Genomic DNA, 19,048 nt, shown 5'->3' with positions numbered 1-19,048 from the left:
CTTCGAACCTATTCACCCGCTAGGCAATTCCAACGCCTAGGCTGAAGAGGCCTCGTTACACAAAGGGCCTATTACATAGACTCATAGTACCTTCCAGAGCTTATGGGCGTAACACAGGCGCATGGAAACGCAGCTTACTTGAGTTCGACATCGCGCATGCAAACAAGACAAGTTATGAGATTAAATAAGAAGGTTTGAGTATTATTACAAAACCATATCGCTACCTCCTGTCTCCTCCTGTGACATGCGCACTCTCTCCCCAGCTACCCGCACTCCGTAGCCTTCGCAAACCGAGCTTTGCACCAAACACTGCCAAACAAACGCCGAACCAGCGGCCCGGCATCACTCTTCTGTACACGAACGTCACGCCAGACAGTCCCGCTTCAACTCGATAACTCAACATTCCGCACTTCCCTGCTCATAAGTAGAGCCTACGATTCTGCATGCCCGCGGCCCGTCTACCTATGGTATGCATGCGCCGGCGGCTGTTGTCGGGTATAAAGACAAGAGAGCCCGCGGAGGTCAAAACTCAGGCGTGCTGGCGGCACGAGTGTAGGCGAGTCATCTATCTGCAAAGGGAGTGGTGTATGAGTTTGGCAAGACCGGCGGTGGGGAGGGGATTGTGGTCCGGGTTTTGGCGCTGACGCTGAGAATGCTTGCACTTAACCAACTCATGATTTACAATGAACAATGAACTGTGCAGACTCTGTCCACATGCATTTGATGGGAATGTCTTCTTTGTTTCTTGGCCTAGCTACACTGAGACCTTCCATTTCCCGCCTTCGGGCTTCAAGAGCAAACGGGTTCAAAGAAGCTCATCAGGGTTTTCAGGCTCTAGTTCGCAGTATCCCGTAATCATATCTGTCAACGCCTGCTGGAAACCCTTTTCCATTATCACCTCATCCAGCAACCATCCATCGCCAATGGAATGAGAGACGTAACAAAAGCCCCCACCACAGGAGACGTGATCCTCACATAGATCGTCATGAGAAGCGTCGTGAGCACAGAATACGTGAGGAAAAGGGCCAACTGATTTGGCGGCCCTTTCTTTGCCAGGCCACAGAAAGTCAACGGGATTATGGTTGGAGATATCGTCATCAAGCTGATTTAGTGGGTTGAAAACTCCATTTTCTTCGAACTTCATGTATTCCAGACTCAGACAATCTCGTATGGTTTCAATAATCGGAATCCATGAACCACTCAAAATTGTGACTCCATCCATCGTTAATTCCTTGAGGGTACCTTTGTGTCTTTTGAGGAAGATTATGATATCCCTCCTTTCTGCACATACTGGGTGGCCAAGTATGAGTTTGCTTAGGTTGTTGAGTTGTATTTCAGAAGCCAATGAAGCGATCAGTCGTTCGGCTCCGGCGATTTCGTAGGTGTCGTGAAAATTTAGGTGTAAGCAGTCGAGTTTAGAAAAAGCTGATACTAACTCTAAGAAATATTGGCAAGCACTAGGATCTACCAATAGTTGTCAACATTCAAAATAAGGAATAAGAGGATATGCAAGCTTACTGTTCTCTTCTGTCTGCCATATATTTGAACAGTCCAATTCCAATTTGTGTATATTATCCATGCTTCCAAAATATTGGTTACCGGAGTTGAAGCCAGGCACGATGGAATAGTCGTAGTTCGAATTGCGCATACTTCCAAGGTTGTCTATGAAGCATAGATCCTTGACACCCGACCCGCTTGTTGAGATCGCGTTTAGGAGTACTGGTACTGTCCAACGAGAAAATCCAGGCAATACCGCTTCAGTTTCAGGTTGACCAAACACATCTTCTTTGCTAGAAAAGCCGTCTGAAAGTGAAATCGACTTCACATTCTGTGAAGCTGGGCGCGAGGAATTGGACGCCGCTTGTCCTTCTAGATTACTGTTACCTATGGAGGTATATATGCTGCTATCTAAAAGAACACGTTTTCTCTTTGAGATCATTGCTTCCTTGCAGTAGATAAATGAGTAGTGCAGGGGGTAAGGCTGTTGTGTAACAACTAAATAATGAGGCTGATAAACGAGAGTTATCGGAGTGATCCTGGCTGACACATTCTTAAGCATTGCGAGAGACACTGCCAGCAGGGCCGTGTGCGATCCAGTAGTTCGGCTAGAATCTTCCTCCTTGTCTGCTACTTCGTACCAATCCATGAGAGATGCCACGCTTGGTTCTTCTGAATAGAATCCTTCGTCATAGCGTCTGGTAATTTCTCTACTGCGGTGCACTGCGAGAAAGTAGAGAACTTTTACGCTGCCGGCGAACTTCGTGCTCCGAGATATATTGACAAGAGTCCGCAGGTCGTCTCTGATAAAATACAGTTCGACGTTTTCGAGGAAGCATTTTCCGAAGGAGTAGACAGACTTGGCTTCGACTTCTTTGCAGGTGAGGCGCAGAGACTGGAAGTCTTCGATGTCGAGATTGTCCGTTATCCGGCAAACGATTTCAGTGGGAAGAGTTTCGAGAGGTGAGGATCCCCCCGCCCTGGCGGGCAGGGTCATCGCCATGGTGGTGGACAGTTCCTGGGTAGAAGCGTAGTACTGAATGAAGTTGATGGTCTGGGGAGGGTGGAAGTTGAAGGAAGTGGGCGGCGATGAAGTGAACTAAAGTGCAGACGCACGGACCCCGTCAACGCCGCAGTTGCCTTGTTTGTTCTGGCCACGAATATTTCGGCATGTTTGACACACAAAGAGAAAAATGTGGTGCCCTTGAACTATGTAAAACTAAAAAGGTTCGGAACTTCAACGGCGTTCTCGAACATTGTGGAACTGTCAAGGATGAAGGGTTGAAATTCTGTTCAATTCATGAAGACACTGCGTAATTGAGCCTGAAATCACGTACGGTAATCGAAATGGCTAAGCTGAGAAGTTTTTCTAGGGGTTTCTCAAAGGTTGCTGCCACTGTCTGGCATGTTGCGCGCTCTCACCTTGCACAGACCGGGCGAAGACGTTCACAGGTAACAAGCTCCCATATCCACGCCAACCACCACAGCACCACCAAACTCCCGAACCGCACCCAATCTCACAGCCAACATCCGTAATTCAAGCTCCAAGACCCAACTCAACGTACCATGCCAGCATGCCGCACGCCGAACCACCGAGGCCTTAGTGGCAATGCACGACTTCCCAACCCATCATCCCGTCGAAAAACACATTCTACGATGCCACAAGCCACGTACAGGGTGTAGGCGCATCGGATTGGAATTCGGTGTCTGTGCCTGGGCTTCTGAGTCGTAATTCGTTGCCTCCACAAGTATGAAAACCTGTGCTGTTTGCGGCATCGACATTTCTTGCTCCACAACGGCCCCGTTCCACTCCGATGCGCCTACACTCTGTATGTTTTATGTGTCTACCTCCGCAATATATACTCCGGTTAATGACTCGCAAAATTGCCTGTTGCGGAGTAGCTCCGTCCGCGAGACAATTGAGGCACCGCCAAAGACATGAGGAAGAGACTATGCATATCTGGATCCCACGGTAACAAGGGCGGCCGGAGATTATTTACTGGAAATGCCGTGCTTTAACAATGTATGTTGGGCTCAGCCTAGAACCTCCTCTTTAACCGAACACGTCGTTCGTTTCTTGACAACAATTAACTTTCTTCTACCTCATTGCTTGACAGGTCGAATCAACACCATGTTACCTCTGGGCTGAGTACTCGTATAAGTTACCGATTCATCATGTTGATTCGTTGAAGAGCCGAAGTCATTCGGCTATAATTCTCAGGTTAGGCTTCCACACTTCGCGGTACTTGCTAGATTCAGTGACACTTCTAGACCATAGGACTGAAATAAAGGAATGTTATGCTCTTTAGCCGCTCACACAAAAAGAAAAAAGGCCCGAGACCGTGGTTTATACCCACAAGACTACACGGGCCGGGCCATGCCACCATCAAACCACATCTCACGGAGCTCCAACGTTTAAACCTCAATCCCGAATAACTTAGGCCCACCAAAATTCACACTCAGGTACACCATCGGCAACATCAGATGAAGCACCACGCCAAGCGTGGTGTCTCGCTTACCTCGACAACAACAATGGATCCGTAGCCAATGATACTTTTCCGCCCCCACGTGACACGTCGACTTATTGCTGATCCTTCGTTAAAATCTACAGGGTGTACGCGCATCGGAGTGGAATTCGGCGTCTGTGCCTGGGCTTCTGGGTCGTACGGAGTAATTCGTTGCCTTCACAAGCCCAGAAATCTGGGATGTTTTGTGGCAACGACATTTCTCACTCAATGGCGGACCTGTCAGGCCGTTGCACAGTGCACTCCGATGCACCTACACCCTGTGCATATCAGGCTATCAGTCAAAGATTCGGGTCTCCAAGCATCAAGTTTCTTTTTTCTTCGACCGCACGGTGCTGCCCGCAAGACCAAGAATTTCAGTTTCACACACTTTGCACAGACACTCTGCGACAAGGCACCACAAAAACGTGAGTTTCCCAAGCGTCCTTGCTGAGCTCCACTCATTATTCATAACAGACGACTAAGTACATAAAATTTCTGCAGACTCCTTTTCTTTTCCAATCCCAGACCCCAACTCCATTTTTTAAAAAAACGACAGTGCAGTCGGCGACGCCGAGTGCCCCTCGCCACTAGCAAACGCTCAAGAGTGGATAACCTCGATGACATAGAGGCCCCTGCGGTACTGGCCGCCAGCCCTGCCGTTGGACAAGCAGGTCTGCTGGATCTCGTTGGCCATGGCAGCGACATCGGTGCACTGGGTCGCAGACGGGGTGCCGCACATGGAGATGGCAGCGGCGTTGTGGCTGACCAGCGTGGTGCAGCCGCTGCCCATGTCGTTGTCGTTGAGGCAGAGCCCGCCCTTGCCGCGGACCTGGTTGATGACGTCCGTAACGGAGCCTGTGTCGGGGCTGCCGGTGGACGTCTCGCACGTTACGCCGTCTGCGAGCCTCTTGGCGGGGGCGGCGAGGGTGCCAGCGGGGATGGTCGCCGCGACAAAGAGGGCGATGATGAGGGACTTGGTGTTGGTGAACATCTGGGTTTGTTAGTAGCCGTCTAATGAGTGGCGGTTGCGGCACATGCTCACTTTGATGGTGGTTTGTTTTCGTGAATCGTAACTGATCGTGTTTGCAGGAGAAGGTAAAGATGTAGACCGATGTTCTCCAAAGCTTGCTGAGAATGCCGTGCTTTATATATGCGCCTTCTTCATCTCCCCTCTCACTGCCCACTTAATTGGACATGCCCGACAGAAACATCAAACACACGATTCTACGCCCAATGCCCACTTTATCGGGCAGTGCCTGATGGAAAACTGTGCATGATTCTGCTATATCGCATGCTTCAGCTTTGACAGTGGGACTGGTGGACCTATGCAGTGGAGCGAAGGTGATTTGGATGGCCTGGCGGATGGCAGGCGCTTATAGCACGGACTCACAGTCAAACTTTACTTCAGTTGACCGGTCCTTCACGACTATCCACGGCCACCCGTCGTGTCTTTTGCTGTAATACCTTCAAACCGCCGACTATAGGCAGCGTAGGATATCATCCTGTGGTTAAAGTAACTAAAGCTGGAAAGGTACTGGGGGTAACTTAAAATGGTTAGCATGGCGGGGCGGTCCGAAGGTGTGGCGATACCTAGGTATAGTCGGAGGTCCTGCTCCGCGGAGCAAGGATTTGAGGTCTTAGCACTGCAGAACCATCCAACATTCTTAACAGACCACAATCTGTGGAGAAAGAGGTACCGTACCAGAGCTAGCATGACTCGCAGAACTTCCTATTGCGGAACAACGCGGCGGGCGTCCAGCAGTTGGCGCGCCATGAAAAGAGCTCGAGGAAACCACCATAATTATTGAAAGTCCTTGACATGTGGAAACCTCGGTGGTTGAAGCCTTGCTACGAATTAAAAAGAAAGAGCCGACATTGGTGGAATCAACACCATGCTGACGGCTTACCAATTCACATTCCCCAAGAAGAAATCTATCCGCCAGGCCTGATGCATCCCGGGGATTAATCTTAACCCCGCGAACTCGTAAACACCCCACCTCACAAAACCACCATTCCTCTGACATCTCCATCAACCCTCTCCAACCTCATCCAACCTCTCCAATTCAATCACACACACAAACCATGGCCCCCATCACCGAAATCGCCATTCTGCCGCTCGCGGCCGGCGCCGCCGTCGAAGACGCCAGCTCCCCCGCCGGCCAGATCTGGAACGACACGCTGCGCACGGTGCTGGGCCGCGACGGCGCGCAGCGCGCCTACTGGGGCCGCGAGCTCGAGAATCCCAGCACGCTGCGCCTGTTTGTCGACTGGGAGACGCTCGAGCACCACCAGCGCTTCATCGCCGACGCGTACGCATACCATTGACTCGGCGTGAACGAATGAAACGATTCGCTGACCAGTTGTCTCTCTGCCTCCTAGCTCCTACGCCCCCTTCGTCAAGCACCTCCTCCAGATCCTCGACGGCGCCCCCCTCCTCTACCACTCGCAGCTGTCGCCCTCGCCGCCCGCCCCCGCCCTCAGCGACGCCAGCGCCCCCGCCACCGAGCTCCTGACCGTATACTTCCCGTCGGACCTCTCGGCCGAGGACGCCGCCACGATCGAGGCCAACATCGCAAAGCTCACGGCCGCGATCGTCGAGCACGGCGGCTCGGTCATCAAGGGCGCCGCTGGCGGCTGGGTCGTCGAGACGCTCGACTACGACGCCGCGAAGGTCGAGGGCGGCAAGGCCAAGGCTTATGTTGCCTGCGTTGGCTGGGAGAGCGTCGACGCCCATGTCAAGTTTAGGGATACGGACGCTTTCAAGCAGAATATTACCCTGTTGCGCGAGGCGCCGCAGCTGAAGGGCGTCGCTATGGCGCATGCCAAGTTGGTCGAGGCGCAGGCCCCGGCTGGTGTTTAGATGCGTGCGGTGGTGGTGGGTTTGTGAATGGTCTTGATGGTGGTGGAATAGACGCGATGACTGCGGCCGTAGATAGATAGAGCTGAGCAGACTAGACCCGCTTGTACGTATCACGATCGCTCAAATCAAGTAAATATTTGATTTATTGCTCCTTCACATACCCAGATACATCGGAAGCAGCACTGTACTTACAACGAGCGAGCAAAAAATCCCACGGCAAGATGTCGGCCCTTTAATAGAACTACCTTGGTATAAAGAGCACCTACAGAACGGCACTCCTTCGCCGACGCATTCAACGCTGAGTCCTATGATGTAGGATCACAGGGAACAAAATCCGGCCAGAATGGCTTTGTTCACAAGCACCAGTGCAGCCACGCGCAACGCAGGCACTTCATTCCAAACTGTGCGGATCCTCGCCATCATTATCATTATCATTATTCTTCCATAACGACCGTCTCCAGTCGATAGTCTAGTCGTCCACCATCCTCATTCACTTATTCCCATCATCACCACCACCACCTCCTCCACCTCCTCCGCCTCCTTGGCCGACGTCCCGCCCCACCGCTTGCGTGCCTCCTTCCATGTCTGTCTGTGATCCCCACCCAGTCTTCCTCCTCCTGTCCGCGACACCCAGGCGGGATTGGGATTGTTGAGTTGCGCAAAACGGACAACCTCCTCTCCTCCTCCTCTCCCTTCGGTACACCCCTAGCGAAAACGGACATGTGTGCTGCCTGCCCCCCCAAAGCGCACAGGCAGTAGAGGTATCCGCAAGCTGGGGAGACGTTGGGACAAAAGCAGACGCTTTCTTTGAGCGCCAGCTCTGGGAGCAGGGTCGATCGTCCCGCCCAGCCATAGTGGCGTTTGGTTCTGTTCGGACCTTGGCCGTAGCAACGTTCCGCGTAGTGCATGCCGTCCCATAAACTCCGTCGTCGTTCGCATTGCCGCCGTTGTCGTCGCTCCCGTTCCCGCCCCAGCGCACCGCGCCGCGCCTAGCACACGGCCATGACCTCCCTGACCACCTCCATCAAGCCTGCCCAGTGCTCTGCGTCGGCGTCGTGTGTGTGCACTTGAGCTGTTCCAGGCACAGGCGCTTGCACTGGTGTAGGTGCGGGTGCCGGCGTCAGGACAAGCGCCTCGCAGCCCCCGCGCTTGGGCGTCCGCGCTTGCGATATTTGCAGTGCGGCCCATTCTGCGTGGACGGCGGTGTTGTGTTGGTGTTGTTGGTCAGCAGCAGCATCTGCCTCGATCTGAGCCTTAAACTCGTCCACCACACCCATCAGCTCGGCCCACTGGGCTTTGCCGTCGTTGTGCGCGTCTCCCGGCTTTTCGTGTTGGTGCTGGTGTTGCTGTTGTTGCTGCTGCTGCTGCTGCTGCTGCTGCCACGCCGCCGTCGCTCCCGCAGCTTCTTTCTCCACGGCAGCGTCTGCTTCGATCTGAGCCTTGAACTCTTCGACTACGCCCATCAGCTCTGCCCAGTGCGCTTCGTCGTCGTCGTGCGCGCCCTGTGCGTCTTGCGCAGTGCCTCCAAGCCCCCTCGACTTGGACCCAGACTGGACAGACGGCGAGGAGATAGCATCGTCGTCGTCTCCTTCTTTTTCTTCGAGATGTTCGTCAAGCTTGCCCTGTCGGAGCCGCTCCTGCAGCCGCTCACGGTGCTGCGCGTACATCTTCCGTGAATACTGCTTCCGCCGCACCCACTGCAGCTGCTGCGCGTACTGCTGCGCGTACATGGCCTGCGTGTACTGCTTCCTCTGTGCCTTGGCCTTTGCTCTAGCTTCCTCTTTCTCGGCGACCGCGTCTTGCTCGATCTGTGTCTGTAGATCGCCAACCTCGGCCATGAGCCCGTCCCACTCGGTCGCCCATTCCGCGCTCGTGAGGTGCAGCGGGCACTCGTCCATGCCGCCTGTTTCTTGGTCGGGGTGCTGCGCGTTGGTGTCAGTGTCGGTGTTGGCATCAGCGAAGTCGAGGTCAGGGCGCGCGCCGTTTGCGTGGACGTTGGTGTCCTGAGTGGTCGTGGGAGAGGAAGCAAAAGTCGGCGATGTCGACGCGCTCGCGACTGGTGTGGTTGTAATTGTGCTTGTGGGCCCCGCGATGTCAAAGAGGGAGTCATGCCTCTCGACAGCAGCAGGGGACGCGGGCTTCAAGGCCGTTGCGCCGGCGTCGTGCTGGTGTGTCTGCGTCTGTGTCTGCGTCCCGCTCTGCGTCTGCGCAGCAGGACCCCCAGCACCCTTTACGCCGGGCACCGGCACCCTCACAAACGTCCCATCCCACCCCTCATCCTCATCCTCATCCTCCCACCCATCTTCCTCACCCTCATCCTCACTATCACTCTCAACCCCGCATTCATTAACCTCATCCGGATCCGCCCACGCAAAAGCATACGGGCGGGCACCCAGCCACCCGCAGGGGAAATGTTCCCGCAAGGAGCCCTCGGGCTCGCCTTGCTCCGGGAGGTCGCAGCCGTGTGGACATGTGGTTTGTAGGATTGCGGGCTCGGGTGGCAGCGTCACCGTGCCGGGGATGCGGATTGGGGCGCTGGGGGTGGGGTTGTAGGGCGTGGTGGGGCGGGGAGGGGGTGTGCTGTTGTTGTGTGTGTTGGTGTTGGCGGGGTTATTGGGGGTGGTGGTGGACTGGCATGCGACTTTGACGTTGTGGCAGAGGTTGCCGAGGGCGTCTTGCAGGGTTTGAAGCGCTTGTGGGAGGGGCGCCATGGTTGGTGTTGCTGTTGTGGGTGTTGTGGTTGTAGTGGTTGTGACTCTCGGTCGAGTCGTGTTGGTTGTGGGGGTTGTGGGTTGAGAGTGCGCAGAGAGGAGAGCGCGAGGTTGTGTTCTGCGAGAGGCAGAGAGAGAGAGAGAGAGAGAGAGAGAGAGTGTGTGTGTGTGTGTGTGTGAAGCGTTGCTTGAAGTGTTCGAGAGCGCGTACGCCGTCGCTTTGTGGTTGAGTGGTTGAAGGCTTGTTCTGCAAGGCAGAGTCTGCCGGTGTGTGTGTGGTGTTGTTTGAAGTCTCTGAGAGCGCGTGGATCTGCGCTTCGTAGTTGAGACGTGTGAAGGGATGCGCGTGGTAGTGAAAAGTGAAGCGTCGTCCTTCAGTGCGTGTCTAGCTAAGTGAAAAGTCTCAGTGCGTCGTCACTGAAGCGTTGATCGTGGAGACTTTTCGGGTACGTGTATATATATAGGAGAAGAAGAAAAAGCTGGGGTAGGGCATAAGATATACCCCAGACTTGCCCGTCCTGTGGTAGACCAGTCAATATCAAAACGTAGGCCAGCTGTCTGTTACCGCGCGTCCTGCTGGGCGAGCCATGTTCTCCGCGCCGCCTATCTATGGTCGAGACGGGGAACGGCTGTCGAATATGGCAGGACGATGGAAAGGGACAGAACAGCAATTGACGCCCACGAAATGACACGATGGTCTTGGATTCGGTGCCAAGGAGGAGATTAGGTAGAACGAGGGCAATCAACGTGTAGACGACGAGCAACCAAAAACTATGCAAAAGACAGCCAGACGAAGCTCAAGGGTATTCACAACTGAAAGCAAAGAGAATTTACCTAGAAAATACCTGAGAGCGCCATCCCGCTCCACTCGGCACGTTTTCCTGCACCTCGCGCGAACCACGGCTCCGCCCGAGACCCTCATGTCCCCGGACCACGTCTCGCGCCGCTTCCCCCTCAAGCCCGCCAATCACTCCTCGCCCTCGTCGCTCGTGGCCTCGAAGTTCTTCTTGCCCTCTTCCTCCGCTTCTCCCTCTTCATCCTCAGCAGGTTGCTGCTTTACAGCGCCGCCCACCTCGCCCTCATAGCTCGGGCGCGGCACGCTCTCGCCCTTCTGGCCCAGCACGGCCTCAATGTCCGGCAGCAGCGTCAGCAGCGTCGAGTACTGCTCGACCGAGAGCGAGATTCCCTGCCAGCACGCGCGTCAGTCAGCTAGCCGTCTACCAGAAAGATGCGATGCGATGCCTGACAACGTGACAGCGCACCCACCCACCTTCTTCCCCGGCATCGCCTTCCCGTCCTTCTCGTAGTACTCGCGCACGCTGACAAACGTCTTCCCCTTAAACTGGCTCACGGTCACGCGCCGCTGGTTCGAAATCTGCACACAGACACACACATCGTCAGCCCTTGCCAGCACCCCCTCCAAAACAACAACACCAGAAAACATACCTCCCAGAACTCATTCCCCTCGTCATCTCTCTGCAAGCCCGTCTTGACCTCCTTCTTGGCGCCGCCCTTGGCGCGCTTAAGCTGCGGCGCGCCCTCGTCCCCAACGACGAAGCCGTCGTCCTCGTACACTTCCGAGGCGCGCTTGCGTCCGGCGGCGGCGGCGGCGCGCTTGGGTGGCATGGTGGTTTTTTGTTTTTGTTTTGCTTGCTGTGGTTGGCGTGGGGTTTGGATGGCGCGGGTGTGTGCGCGTGAGGTGAGGTCCGGGAGACGCGTTTTGTGTCGGGCGCGGGATGACGTGCGGCGCGCTTTTGACGTGTGGTCGGTGCGCTTGCTGGGGTGGGGTAAGGGTGCGCGCTTTCCGGGTCGCGGGGGAGTGGAGTAGGTGGAGTTCGTGGTCACGATGGTATATTGTCAACGGACATACCTACCCTATGTAGAATTACAAATCCAAAGCCGCCGGCCTAGCTGGGTTCAAAGACACTAGACCAAAAAACATCCCTCTCTATCAATAACCCCAATGCCAGCTGGACATCTAACAATTCTCAACGCACCGCATCCCTCCCCGAAACAGCCACGACCAGCTCCTCCGCCTGCTCGCCCCCCTCCCTCGCCACCCTCACCATCTTCCTCTCATCAACAAACCGTCTACAAGCCTCCCTCCCCTCCTCAACATCAACGAACCAAATCACCACCACAGCCGCCGTACACAAGCCGACCAAAAACGGGAAGCCGAGCCAATTATTCCCCGACGCATTCACAATCGCCTGCACGACATTCGGCCCGATGACGCTGCTCGCGCGGTTCGTGATGCCAAACAGCCCGAAGAACATGCCCTCGTACCCGCGCGGCGTCACCTCGCTCATCATCGTCTGCGCGTACGCGTAGTACGGCGCCTGGAACAGCCCGAAGACGACATTGTACAGCCAGAAGTCGTAGATGCGGTGGAAGCCCACGCGCCGCGTCCACAGCCCTAGCATCCCGTAGAACGGCAGCAGCACGCTGAACGCGTTCGTCACCATGAACATGCGCTTCGTGCTGATGTTGAAGCGCTGCTGGATGCGCCAGAACCCCAGCGTGCTGACGACGCTGCACAGCGCTTGCGCCAGCCCGAGATACGTGATCTGCAGGAAGCTGAAGCTCACTTGGTCGTTTTGGATTATGCTGATGAGCGTAGAGGTCGTGTTGAGCCCGTCGGCGAGCAGGAAGAACCCCACGAGATAGATAAACGTTTGCGGCAGGTGCCGGATCTCGCGCAGAGCTAGGAACACCTGCTTCCAGCCGATGGTCGCGTAGGACGAGTCGCGTGGCAGCCTTGGACCGGGCCGCTTCTGCTGGAAGATGAACCACCAGACCCCAAAGACGATGGAGTATGCCGTGCTGAGGAAGAGGGCCCAGTTGTTGGCGTAGCTGTTGCCGCGCATGGGCAGGAGCACGGACAGGCTGACCGCAAGCGTCATGACGTAGCCGACGTTCGAGTGCGCCGTCGAAACATTCGAGATGTGGTTCCGCTCGAGGCTCTCAATCGCGTCGTACTCGTCCTGGCTGATCCGCCCATCCTTGAGATCTTCCTCGCGCGCTTTCCGCACATGCGGCATATACCTAGCCAAGCGCGGGAAGATGGCGGCAAAGAATACCAGCGTCGACCCGTACGCGATGTAGTTGACAATGTACAGCCCCATGGCCGTCTTCCACTGCCCCGCCCCGCGCACGCTCATAAACGCGAACTGGAAGACCCAGTTGACCAGCGTCGCCGCCAGCAGCAGCCACCGCCCAAACGAGCCGTAGTCGGCCGCGCTCCCCAGCCACACAAACAGGAACGACATAACGGCGAAGCACACGCCGTTGGCGATCAGAACCACGGACGCCACGCTCCGCGTCCCGCTGCCCCACGGCAGAACACACCCGCGCGTGGTACAGTTGCCGGGAACGACGGGCGAGATGGCGGGATCGTGCCCGGCGGCCGACAGCGCCGACTGGAACCTAGGTGCGGTCTCGAATCAGCAAGCAGGCTCTCACTCTCCTTCCCCTGTACATGAACCGCGCCGCGAAGCCAGCTCTCCCGACTCAAGACGAAGATAGGTAGGTACGTACAGCGCCTGTCCGTACGTCACGGGCCCAACGCCGCTGTCGGCGTTGTAGTAGCAATAGTACGCCCACAGCTCGCGCCGCGTCGTTGTGGGCTGCTCGAACGCGTCCTCGTCCGTCTCGAGCAGCCGCTCATACTGCTCCAGGTTCTCGCGCATGTCCTTGCTGCGGCGGTCGTCGGCGGGCGCGGCTTGGTCTGCGGCGGCAGTGGTGTTGATGTTGATGTCAGCCGTGGCGTCCTTGGCTTCGTCCATGATGCGCGGTAGCTGGGGGTAGCGAACGGGACTCCCGCCATGGGCGAGGGCGGCGGCTTTTCCCCACGCGCCGACATGACATGGGGGAGCTGCTGGTCATGCGTGCGCCGAAGCAGGACATTTGGGCCAACGAGAGGCCGCGGGGTTGGGGAACCGCTTATCGTATCCTTGGTTCGGGTGATTGGGGGCCCTGTGTGCTCGCCATCGTTCCTCGGGAAACTGTTCCGTCTCGTCTGAAGATTTGTCGTGTCGTGGAACTGTCGTATGTTGTAGGAGTAAAAAGCAAACATACAACTGCAAGGGAAGCGTTTGCCGTCAGAATACAGTATGACGTGAGCAACCGTGCCCGCGAACAGTGGGCCGCCCATCTCCACCTCCACCGCCACCGGCGCGGATGATCGACCTTAAAGCGACTTCGTCCCTATCGCAAAGACCACATCGGATCCAGACCAATCCTCCTTTTCTGAATCCGCCGAGTCCTCCATAGGTAGCGTCAAATCGCTGCCGCGCGCAATGGGCCCCCCACCAGCCAGCGACGACGACGACGCGCTGCGCCGCCGCATCGGCCGCCTCTGCATCGTCGGCTTCCACGGCCTCACGCCCGACGCGCACATCAAGACCCTTATCCGCGCGCCCTATTACGTCGGCCAAATCGTCCTGTTCCAGCGCAACGTCCACGACGCGCACCAGCTCGCATGCCTGACGCGCGACCTGCAGCGCCTCGCCCAGGAGGCCGGCCACAAGGACCCGCTCATCATCGCCATCGACCAGGAAAACGGGCTCGTCACGCGCATCCAGCCGCCCATTGCCGCGCAGCTGTCGGGGCCCATGGCGCTAGGCGCGACAGCGTGTCCGCAGTATGCGCAGCGCGTTGCGGAGGCGACGGGAATGTCGCTGAGAGCTTTGGGGATCAATATGAATTACGCGCCTGTCTGCGACGTCAACAACAACCCGGACAACCCCGTCATTGGCGTGCGTTCCTTCAGCGATAATCCCCATCTGGTCGGGCGCATGGCGCACGCGACTTGGAATGGGTTGGCGAGGCAGGGCGTCATTTCTTGCGTGAAGCACTTTCCGGGCCATGGCGACACGGCCGTCGACTCCCACTACGGCCTTCCGAAGATCGAGAAGAGCTGGGACGAGCTGGAAGAATGTGAACTGGTTCCGTTCAGACGCGCTGTTACGGGTGGTTGTCCGGCTGTCATGACGGCGCATATCATCTTCGGCTCCCAGCAATCCGATCTTCCGGCTACGTTGAACAGAGAAGTCTTGCAGCTGTTGCGCGAGGACCTCGGGTTTGATGGAGTGATTATATCTGATTGCCTTGAGATGAACGCTATACGTACGGAATGCGGCGGTACGGTAAAAGGCGCTGTTACTGCGCTCCGCAGTGGTTGTGATTGTGTCATGATATGCCATACGATGGAGCTGCAGCAAGGTGCTCTCGAGGCGATCTACAAGGAGGCCAGAGAAGACGAGTCTTTTCGCATGTTAATTGACAAGTCCTGCGCTCGCGTTACAGATAAATGCGGCGGAGCGTTGGCAAAATTTGCAGAGCTGCAGGGTTCCGATGCGTCGACCAAGTCCACCTTGGAAGACATCAATCGGACCAATGTGAGCTTGGCGGATGAGGTCTACGCCAAAACTACAACGATTGTGCGCTCTGAACCGGGCGCTTTGCCAGTTAAGAAAGATGCGCCGGTACTGTTCGTCTCTCCTATGGAACTGCGAGGAGTTAGCGGTGTTATCAGCTATGGAAACACAGAATCTTCTAGACCACATAAGCCGCTCGGCTTTATCGACTTTTTGCGATCACATCATCCGCAGGTTAAAGAAATGCAGTGTTATGACAATCCTGAGACAATACAGCAGTAAGTTCGCATCCTTCATGTCCTCGGTTTGGCAGTTCACTGAGACAAAAAACAGGGTATTAGCAGCGGCCGAAGACATAAAACACAGTCACATTATACTCGCTACTCGGAACGCTAGGCTTGCTCCGTATCAGCGTGAACTAGCAGAAGCATTAGCAGAGTTGGTGGAAAAGAAAAATGCTGATGAAACAAAGCTAATTGTCGTCGCTACATGTGATCCATATGATTTCCTCGAGGACGAAAGATTTAAAACGTACATTACTACTTACGAACCGACTTCGCCTGCGCTGCAAGCTGCAGCGGATGCCATATTCGGCGTTTTCAAGCCAGAAGGTCGACTTCCTGTTGCGGTAAACGGGAACGCTTCCGCCGACTCGCCTAGCGGCCGATTACCAGCGGAAGATTTTGAGTCGGATAATGAGGGGGACATGGAGCGGATCTGCGATTTGTGGCATGAGCTCCTTCCGACGTACCAGGTTCCTGAGACACATCTGGCTTATCTCCTTCGAAGGCCAGGTGGACGCCATTATGTAGTCCGAGACGCTGGCGGACCTATCATTGGCTTCATAGCAACCCTCACTCATGGGTTCGCTGCCGAGATGGACGCTGAACCAAAAGCTTCCATAGCGGCACTCCTTGTTGACCGGGACTGGCAAAACAGAGGAATCGGCACGAAACTGCTGGAGCATGCGCGAAAAGAGCTCGGGTGCTCCAGCAAGAGCGTCTCCATCGGCTCCGCCTTCCCACGTTTTTTCCCCGGTCTCCCCCTCGACATCCCCTCCAGCCACCAAGAGTTCTTCCAGCACCGTGGCTTTCTCCCCGGCGTCCTCTGCCGCGACCTCTTCATGCCCATCACCGACTTCACCATCCCCGCCGACATCCTCGCCCCCGCCACAGCGCAAGGCTTTACGTTCACACCCTGGACGCCCGCCGACGAAGCCGCCAGCCTCGCCATCATGCGCCGCAACTTCTCCACCCACCCCGGCTGGTGTGAAGCCTTCGCCACGCTCGCAGACCGCGGCCTACACCGCCAAGCCATGGTCGCGCGCGCGCCGTCCGGCGAGCAGGTCGGCTGGGCGCTGATGCTGGAGCCGGGGCTGCCGGTGTGGCAGGAGCTGGCGCTGCCGCCGCTGTGCGGGGAGGCGACGGGGCTGCTCGCGTGCGTGGGCGTCGACGAGCCGTGGCGGAAACGGGGGGTCGGGCTCGCGATGTCGGCGTCCGCGGTCGCGGATTTGAGGGCGAGGGGCGTGAAGGGCGTGTTTGTGGATTGGGTCGAGCTGAGGGGCTGGTATGAGCGGTTGGGGTTTGCGACGTGGAGGGAGTATCGCGGGATGGAGTGGAGGAAGGCTGGGCCTTGAGCTGTCGGGGTTGTTGATGCGGTGACATCGTGGGGGCGCGTAGGTATACCTAGTTGAGCCTGTTTACAAAGTTTGACAGTTGGAGGCTGCTGACCGGTTCAAAGTCAGTGGTGATTGTTCAGAACGTTTCTCTCGTCGTAACGGTCAGGGTGTGCTAGGATATCGCTGGCGCTTGAACTTTCGAGAGTGCAGAGAGTCGGGCAGAGAGGTGCAGCAGTCAGTTTGCCAGAGGTCCTTCCCAAACGGGCAGAAACAAAGTGTGGCACGTGCGCCTCTTGTCAAAGGTTCACAATCTGGCGTCTTCTTCCCTTCAACTTCCACCCCCGTCTCTCTAAACTTCTTTTACCTCCCTACCTCACGTCACTGCGTCGCTCACGAAAGACACCATGGCGGCGCTCTCGCCAACGAGAGCGGCGCCCGCCTCTCTGCTCGCCATGCCGACCGAGATCGTCTGCAAGGTCGCAGAGTTGCTTGACTTTAAAGATTTCCAGTCCTTGCGCCTCACCTCTACTGCACTCGAGAAGAAGTCTACCTACCAGTTTGCGAAGCGCTTCTTCACAACTATCAATCGCTATTTCACTAGGGAAGAATTGCGCATTCTCCTAGACATCTCCCAGAGCACGAAATTCGCCACTTCTGTCAAGGTCCTCAATCTCCGCGCTGTCCATGTCTATGAGCCCGAACATGATATGCTTCAGATCGAGTATAACAATGATACTATTGAGGAAGAGAATAAATGCATTCTTGATCGGTACAAGAAAGCAAGCGAAGAGAAGTCCTCCAGCGAACTGACCGGATTGCATGCCTCCATGATGACAGCAGCCTTCACCAAGCTCGTTAACCTGGATCACATCCATCTTGTCGATAGCTATGGCCCTTCGTATGGAGATGATTTCACAGGATGGTCAGAATTAGCAGGCATAACACTACCAGTGTTCTCTCATTGGGCTATGCCGGTACTGCTGTCTGCGATCATGACAAGCGGGTTACAAGTGAAAGAGCTAGAATTTTCGAATTACCTTGCAGACGAGTACGGAAGTTTCTCCCGTAATGTCAGATCTAGGATGCCAGAATTTCATTTCTGCTCTTTGGACTCAGTTCGCAAATTGGAATTAAGGAGCACAGACGCCTGGGACAAAAGTGGTGCTTTCCCCCTTTTGACTGATGACGACTAAAGTAACTGACTTGATGGTGGACAGAACGACGAGCGTGCGAGTACATTGTTGCGCTTATCTTAGCCTTTCCTAAACTACACAGCTTACATCTGGGGTTCGACTGGGACTGGCTCGACAAAGCTCTCGCTACTGGTCGAATCATGGCATCGTTGGCAAAATTCGTGCAGCTTGACAACCTCCGCGAGCTTGTACTGGATTTTTCGGTGCATGCAACCGCGTCCCATCTTATCCGCTTTCTCCGAAACCACAAGGACACATTGAAGAGGCTATCCATTACTTACGCCAGATTGAACGATGGCTTCTGGAGTTCTGTTATCGAGGCCGTAAGAGATACCTTAAACCTGGAAAGCTTTGTCTTTGAAAAAAATGGGTATCGTCATGGAGGTTATGTTGGTTTCGAGTGGATCGGCAAAGGCCCCTTCGCACTAAGCTCTTGGAGTACAGGGGAGGAGCGTGATGAGAGACTTCATGGAACTGAGGATAGCCGCCCGTGTAGCGACACGAATTGTCGAAGTGAGGACTACGTATACGTTCATCATGGCGTAGATGACGGATGGCTGCTTCAGGAGGTGATCATGGAGAATGGTTTCAAGGAGGCTTTGTCGGAAATGATTGAAGTTTGCAGTGAAACAAATTGACGACACGGCATAAGGGCGGAGCAGTGGCGACTGGGAAAGCTGGGAGGCTTCTAAATTTTTTGGCTAGGCCGAAATGCGGCTAAATGGATCAGGTAGCAATGAAAGGCAGCTTCAAGCCAAGCTTAAGGCGGCCCCAATCCAGCCTCATCACCGTCGGTCTGGGCGGACGAGCGGGAGAGCGCTTGCTGGTCTTCTCGGCTCCCCGCTGAGCAGTAAGAGGCCTATTTGACACCTAAAATCGACCCTTTACGCCGCTCTGCGGACAACTTCCTCACTCCCTCTCCGAAGTCCCTCTGCCTGATTCCTGACCATGCCCGCCGCAGGACTTCCATGGACCTTTATCCGATAAAGTCTCCTCATGCCTTCTTCTTCACGGGGGTTGCAGAAGCATTGCTCAAACCAACGTACTAACTCTCATAGTCGGGGGCGCGCATTTGTGTGTTTCGGTTATTGTTTGCTACCGTGCATTCTATGCGGCTTGGGTGTTAAGAGCAGTGTGCGGTGTGGCCGTCGCTCTTTATTCTGTCTTTGGTCTTTGTAGTCCAAGAGGATATGTAACTGGTAGCATTATGCACCCGTTTGATGGTAGTTTCTCCTCGTGCTGGCAATCCGGAAGATAACTCGTCGCCGCTGGTGCCGCTGGCAA

At 55.6% G+C, this 19,048-nt stretch overlaps 8 protein-coding genes across 8 annotated transcripts; 3 read left to right on the top strand and 5 right to left on the bottom strand.

Moving 5' to 3' along the window:
* Window positions 1–1,437: 1,437 nt before the first annotated feature.
* Window positions 1,438–2,500, bottom strand: K452DRAFT_293973 (uncharacterized protein; the record flags this gene model as incomplete). The annotated part of the gene is made up of 2 exons (XM_033541645.1): window positions 1,438–1,464; window positions 2,246–2,500. The coding sequence occupies 2 exons, from the start codon at window positions 2,498–2,500 to the stop codon at window positions 1,438–1,440; spliced, it is 282 nt and encodes a 93-aa protein (XP_033403288.1).
* A 2,102-nt stretch (window positions 2,501–4,602) lies between these two features.
* Window positions 4,603–5,462, bottom strand: K452DRAFT_354931 (uncharacterized protein; the record flags this gene model as incomplete). The annotated part of the gene is made up of 2 exons (XM_033545922.1): window positions 5,047–5,462; window positions 4,603–4,995 (listed from the first exon to the last, which is right to left on the bottom strand). The coding sequence occupies exon 2, from the start codon at window positions 4,993–4,995 to the stop codon at window positions 4,603–4,605; it is 393 nt and encodes a 130-aa protein (XP_033403287.1). The 5' UTR covers window positions 5,047–5,462.
* Window positions 5,463–6,028: 566 nt separating this feature from the next.
* On the top strand, window positions 6,029–7,042 carry K452DRAFT_314696 (uncharacterized protein). Its single transcript, XM_033543784.1, has 2 exons — window positions 6,029–6,313; window positions 6,384–7,042. The coding sequence occupies exons 1-2, from the start codon at window positions 6,087–6,089 to the stop codon at window positions 6,862–6,864; spliced, it is 708 nt and encodes a 235-aa protein (XP_033403286.1). The 5' UTR covers window positions 6,029–6,086; the 3' UTR covers window positions 6,865–7,042.
* An 811-nt stretch (window positions 7,043–7,853) lies between these two features.
* K452DRAFT_304384 (uncharacterized protein) lies at window positions 7,854–9,575 on the bottom strand (the record flags this gene model as incomplete). Its single annotated transcript, XM_033542816.1, has 1 exon — window positions 7,854–9,575. One exon carries the CDS (start codon window positions 9,573–9,575, stop codon window positions 7,854–7,856), a length of 1,722 nt encoding a protein of 573 aa, XP_033403285.1.
* Window positions 9,576–10,322: 747 nt separating this feature from the next.
* K452DRAFT_314694 (uncharacterized protein) lies at window positions 10,323–11,384 on the bottom strand. The gene is made up of 3 exons (XM_033543783.1): window positions 11,022–11,384; window positions 10,846–10,950; window positions 10,323–10,761 (listed from the first exon to the last, which is right to left on the bottom strand). The coding sequence occupies exons 1-3, from the start codon at window positions 11,199–11,201 to the stop codon at window positions 10,543–10,545; spliced, it is 504 nt and encodes a 167-aa protein (XP_033403284.1). The 5' UTR covers window positions 11,202–11,384; the 3' UTR covers window positions 10,323–10,542.
* A 179-nt stretch (window positions 11,385–11,563) lies between these two features.
* Window positions 11,564–13,264, bottom strand: K452DRAFT_217809 (uncharacterized protein; the record flags this gene model as incomplete). The annotated part of the gene is made up of 2 exons (XM_033536317.1): window positions 11,564–13,001; window positions 13,113–13,264. The coding sequence occupies 2 exons, from the start codon at window positions 13,262–13,264 to the stop codon at window positions 11,564–11,566; spliced, it is 1,590 nt and encodes a 529-aa protein (XP_033403283.1).
* A 609-nt stretch (window positions 13,265–13,873) lies between these two features.
* On the top strand, window positions 13,874–16,589 carry K452DRAFT_293967 (glycoside hydrolase family 3 protein; the record flags this gene model as incomplete). The annotated part of the gene is made up of 2 exons (XM_033541644.1): window positions 13,874–15,231; window positions 15,287–16,589. 2 exons carry the CDS (start codon window positions 13,874–13,876, stop codon window positions 16,587–16,589), a joined length of 2,661 nt encoding a protein of 886 aa, XP_033403282.1.
* A 386-nt stretch (window positions 16,590–16,975) lies between these two features.
* K452DRAFT_314691 (uncharacterized protein) lies at window positions 16,976–18,511 on the top strand (the record flags this gene model as incomplete). The annotated part of the gene is made up of 2 exons (XM_033543782.1): window positions 16,976–17,729; window positions 17,789–18,511. 2 exons carry the CDS (start codon window positions 16,976–16,978, stop codon window positions 18,400–18,402), a joined length of 1,368 nt encoding a protein of 455 aa, XP_033403281.1. The 3' UTR covers window positions 18,403–18,511.
* Between the last annotated feature and the right edge of the window lie 537 nt (window positions 18,512–19,048).

The sequence above is a fragment of the Aplosporella prunicola genome, assembly GCF_010093885.1.
Source record: "Aplosporella prunicola CBS 121167 unplaced genomic scaffold K452scaffold_1, whole genome shotgun sequence".
In the NCBI taxonomy this organism is placed as follows: domain Eukaryota; kingdom Fungi; phylum Ascomycota; class Dothideomycetes; order Botryosphaeriales; family Aplosporellaceae; genus Aplosporella; species Aplosporella prunicola.
The sequence above is the reverse complement of the archived record's forward strand: the minus strand, read 5'-3'. Positions and strand labels throughout refer to the sequence as shown.

Excerpts from the sequence above, each read along its gene's own strand:
- K452DRAFT_314694 (XM_033543783.1), bottom strand. The coding sequence starts at position 11,201 with ATGCCACCCAAGCGCGCCGCCGCCGCCGCCGGACGCAAGCGCGCCTCG. Across the intron at positions 10,951-11,021 it reads AGGGGAATGAGTTCTGGGAG|ATTTCGAACCAGCGGCGCGT; the intron begins GTATGTTTTCTG and ends GTCTGTGTGCAG. Across the intron at positions 10,762-10,845 it reads AGGCGATGCCGGGGAAGAAG|GGAATCTCGCTCTCGGTCGA; the intron begins GTGGGTGGGTGC and ends GCGTGCTGGCAG.
- K452DRAFT_314696 (XM_033543784.1), top strand. The coding sequence starts at position 6,087 with ATGGCCCCCATCACCGAAATCGCCATTCTGCCGCTCGCGGCCGGCGCC. Across the intron at positions 6,314-6,383 it reads CAGCGCTTCATCGCCGACGC|CTCCTACGCCCCCTTCGTCA; the intron begins GTACGCATACCA and ends TCTGCCTCCTAG.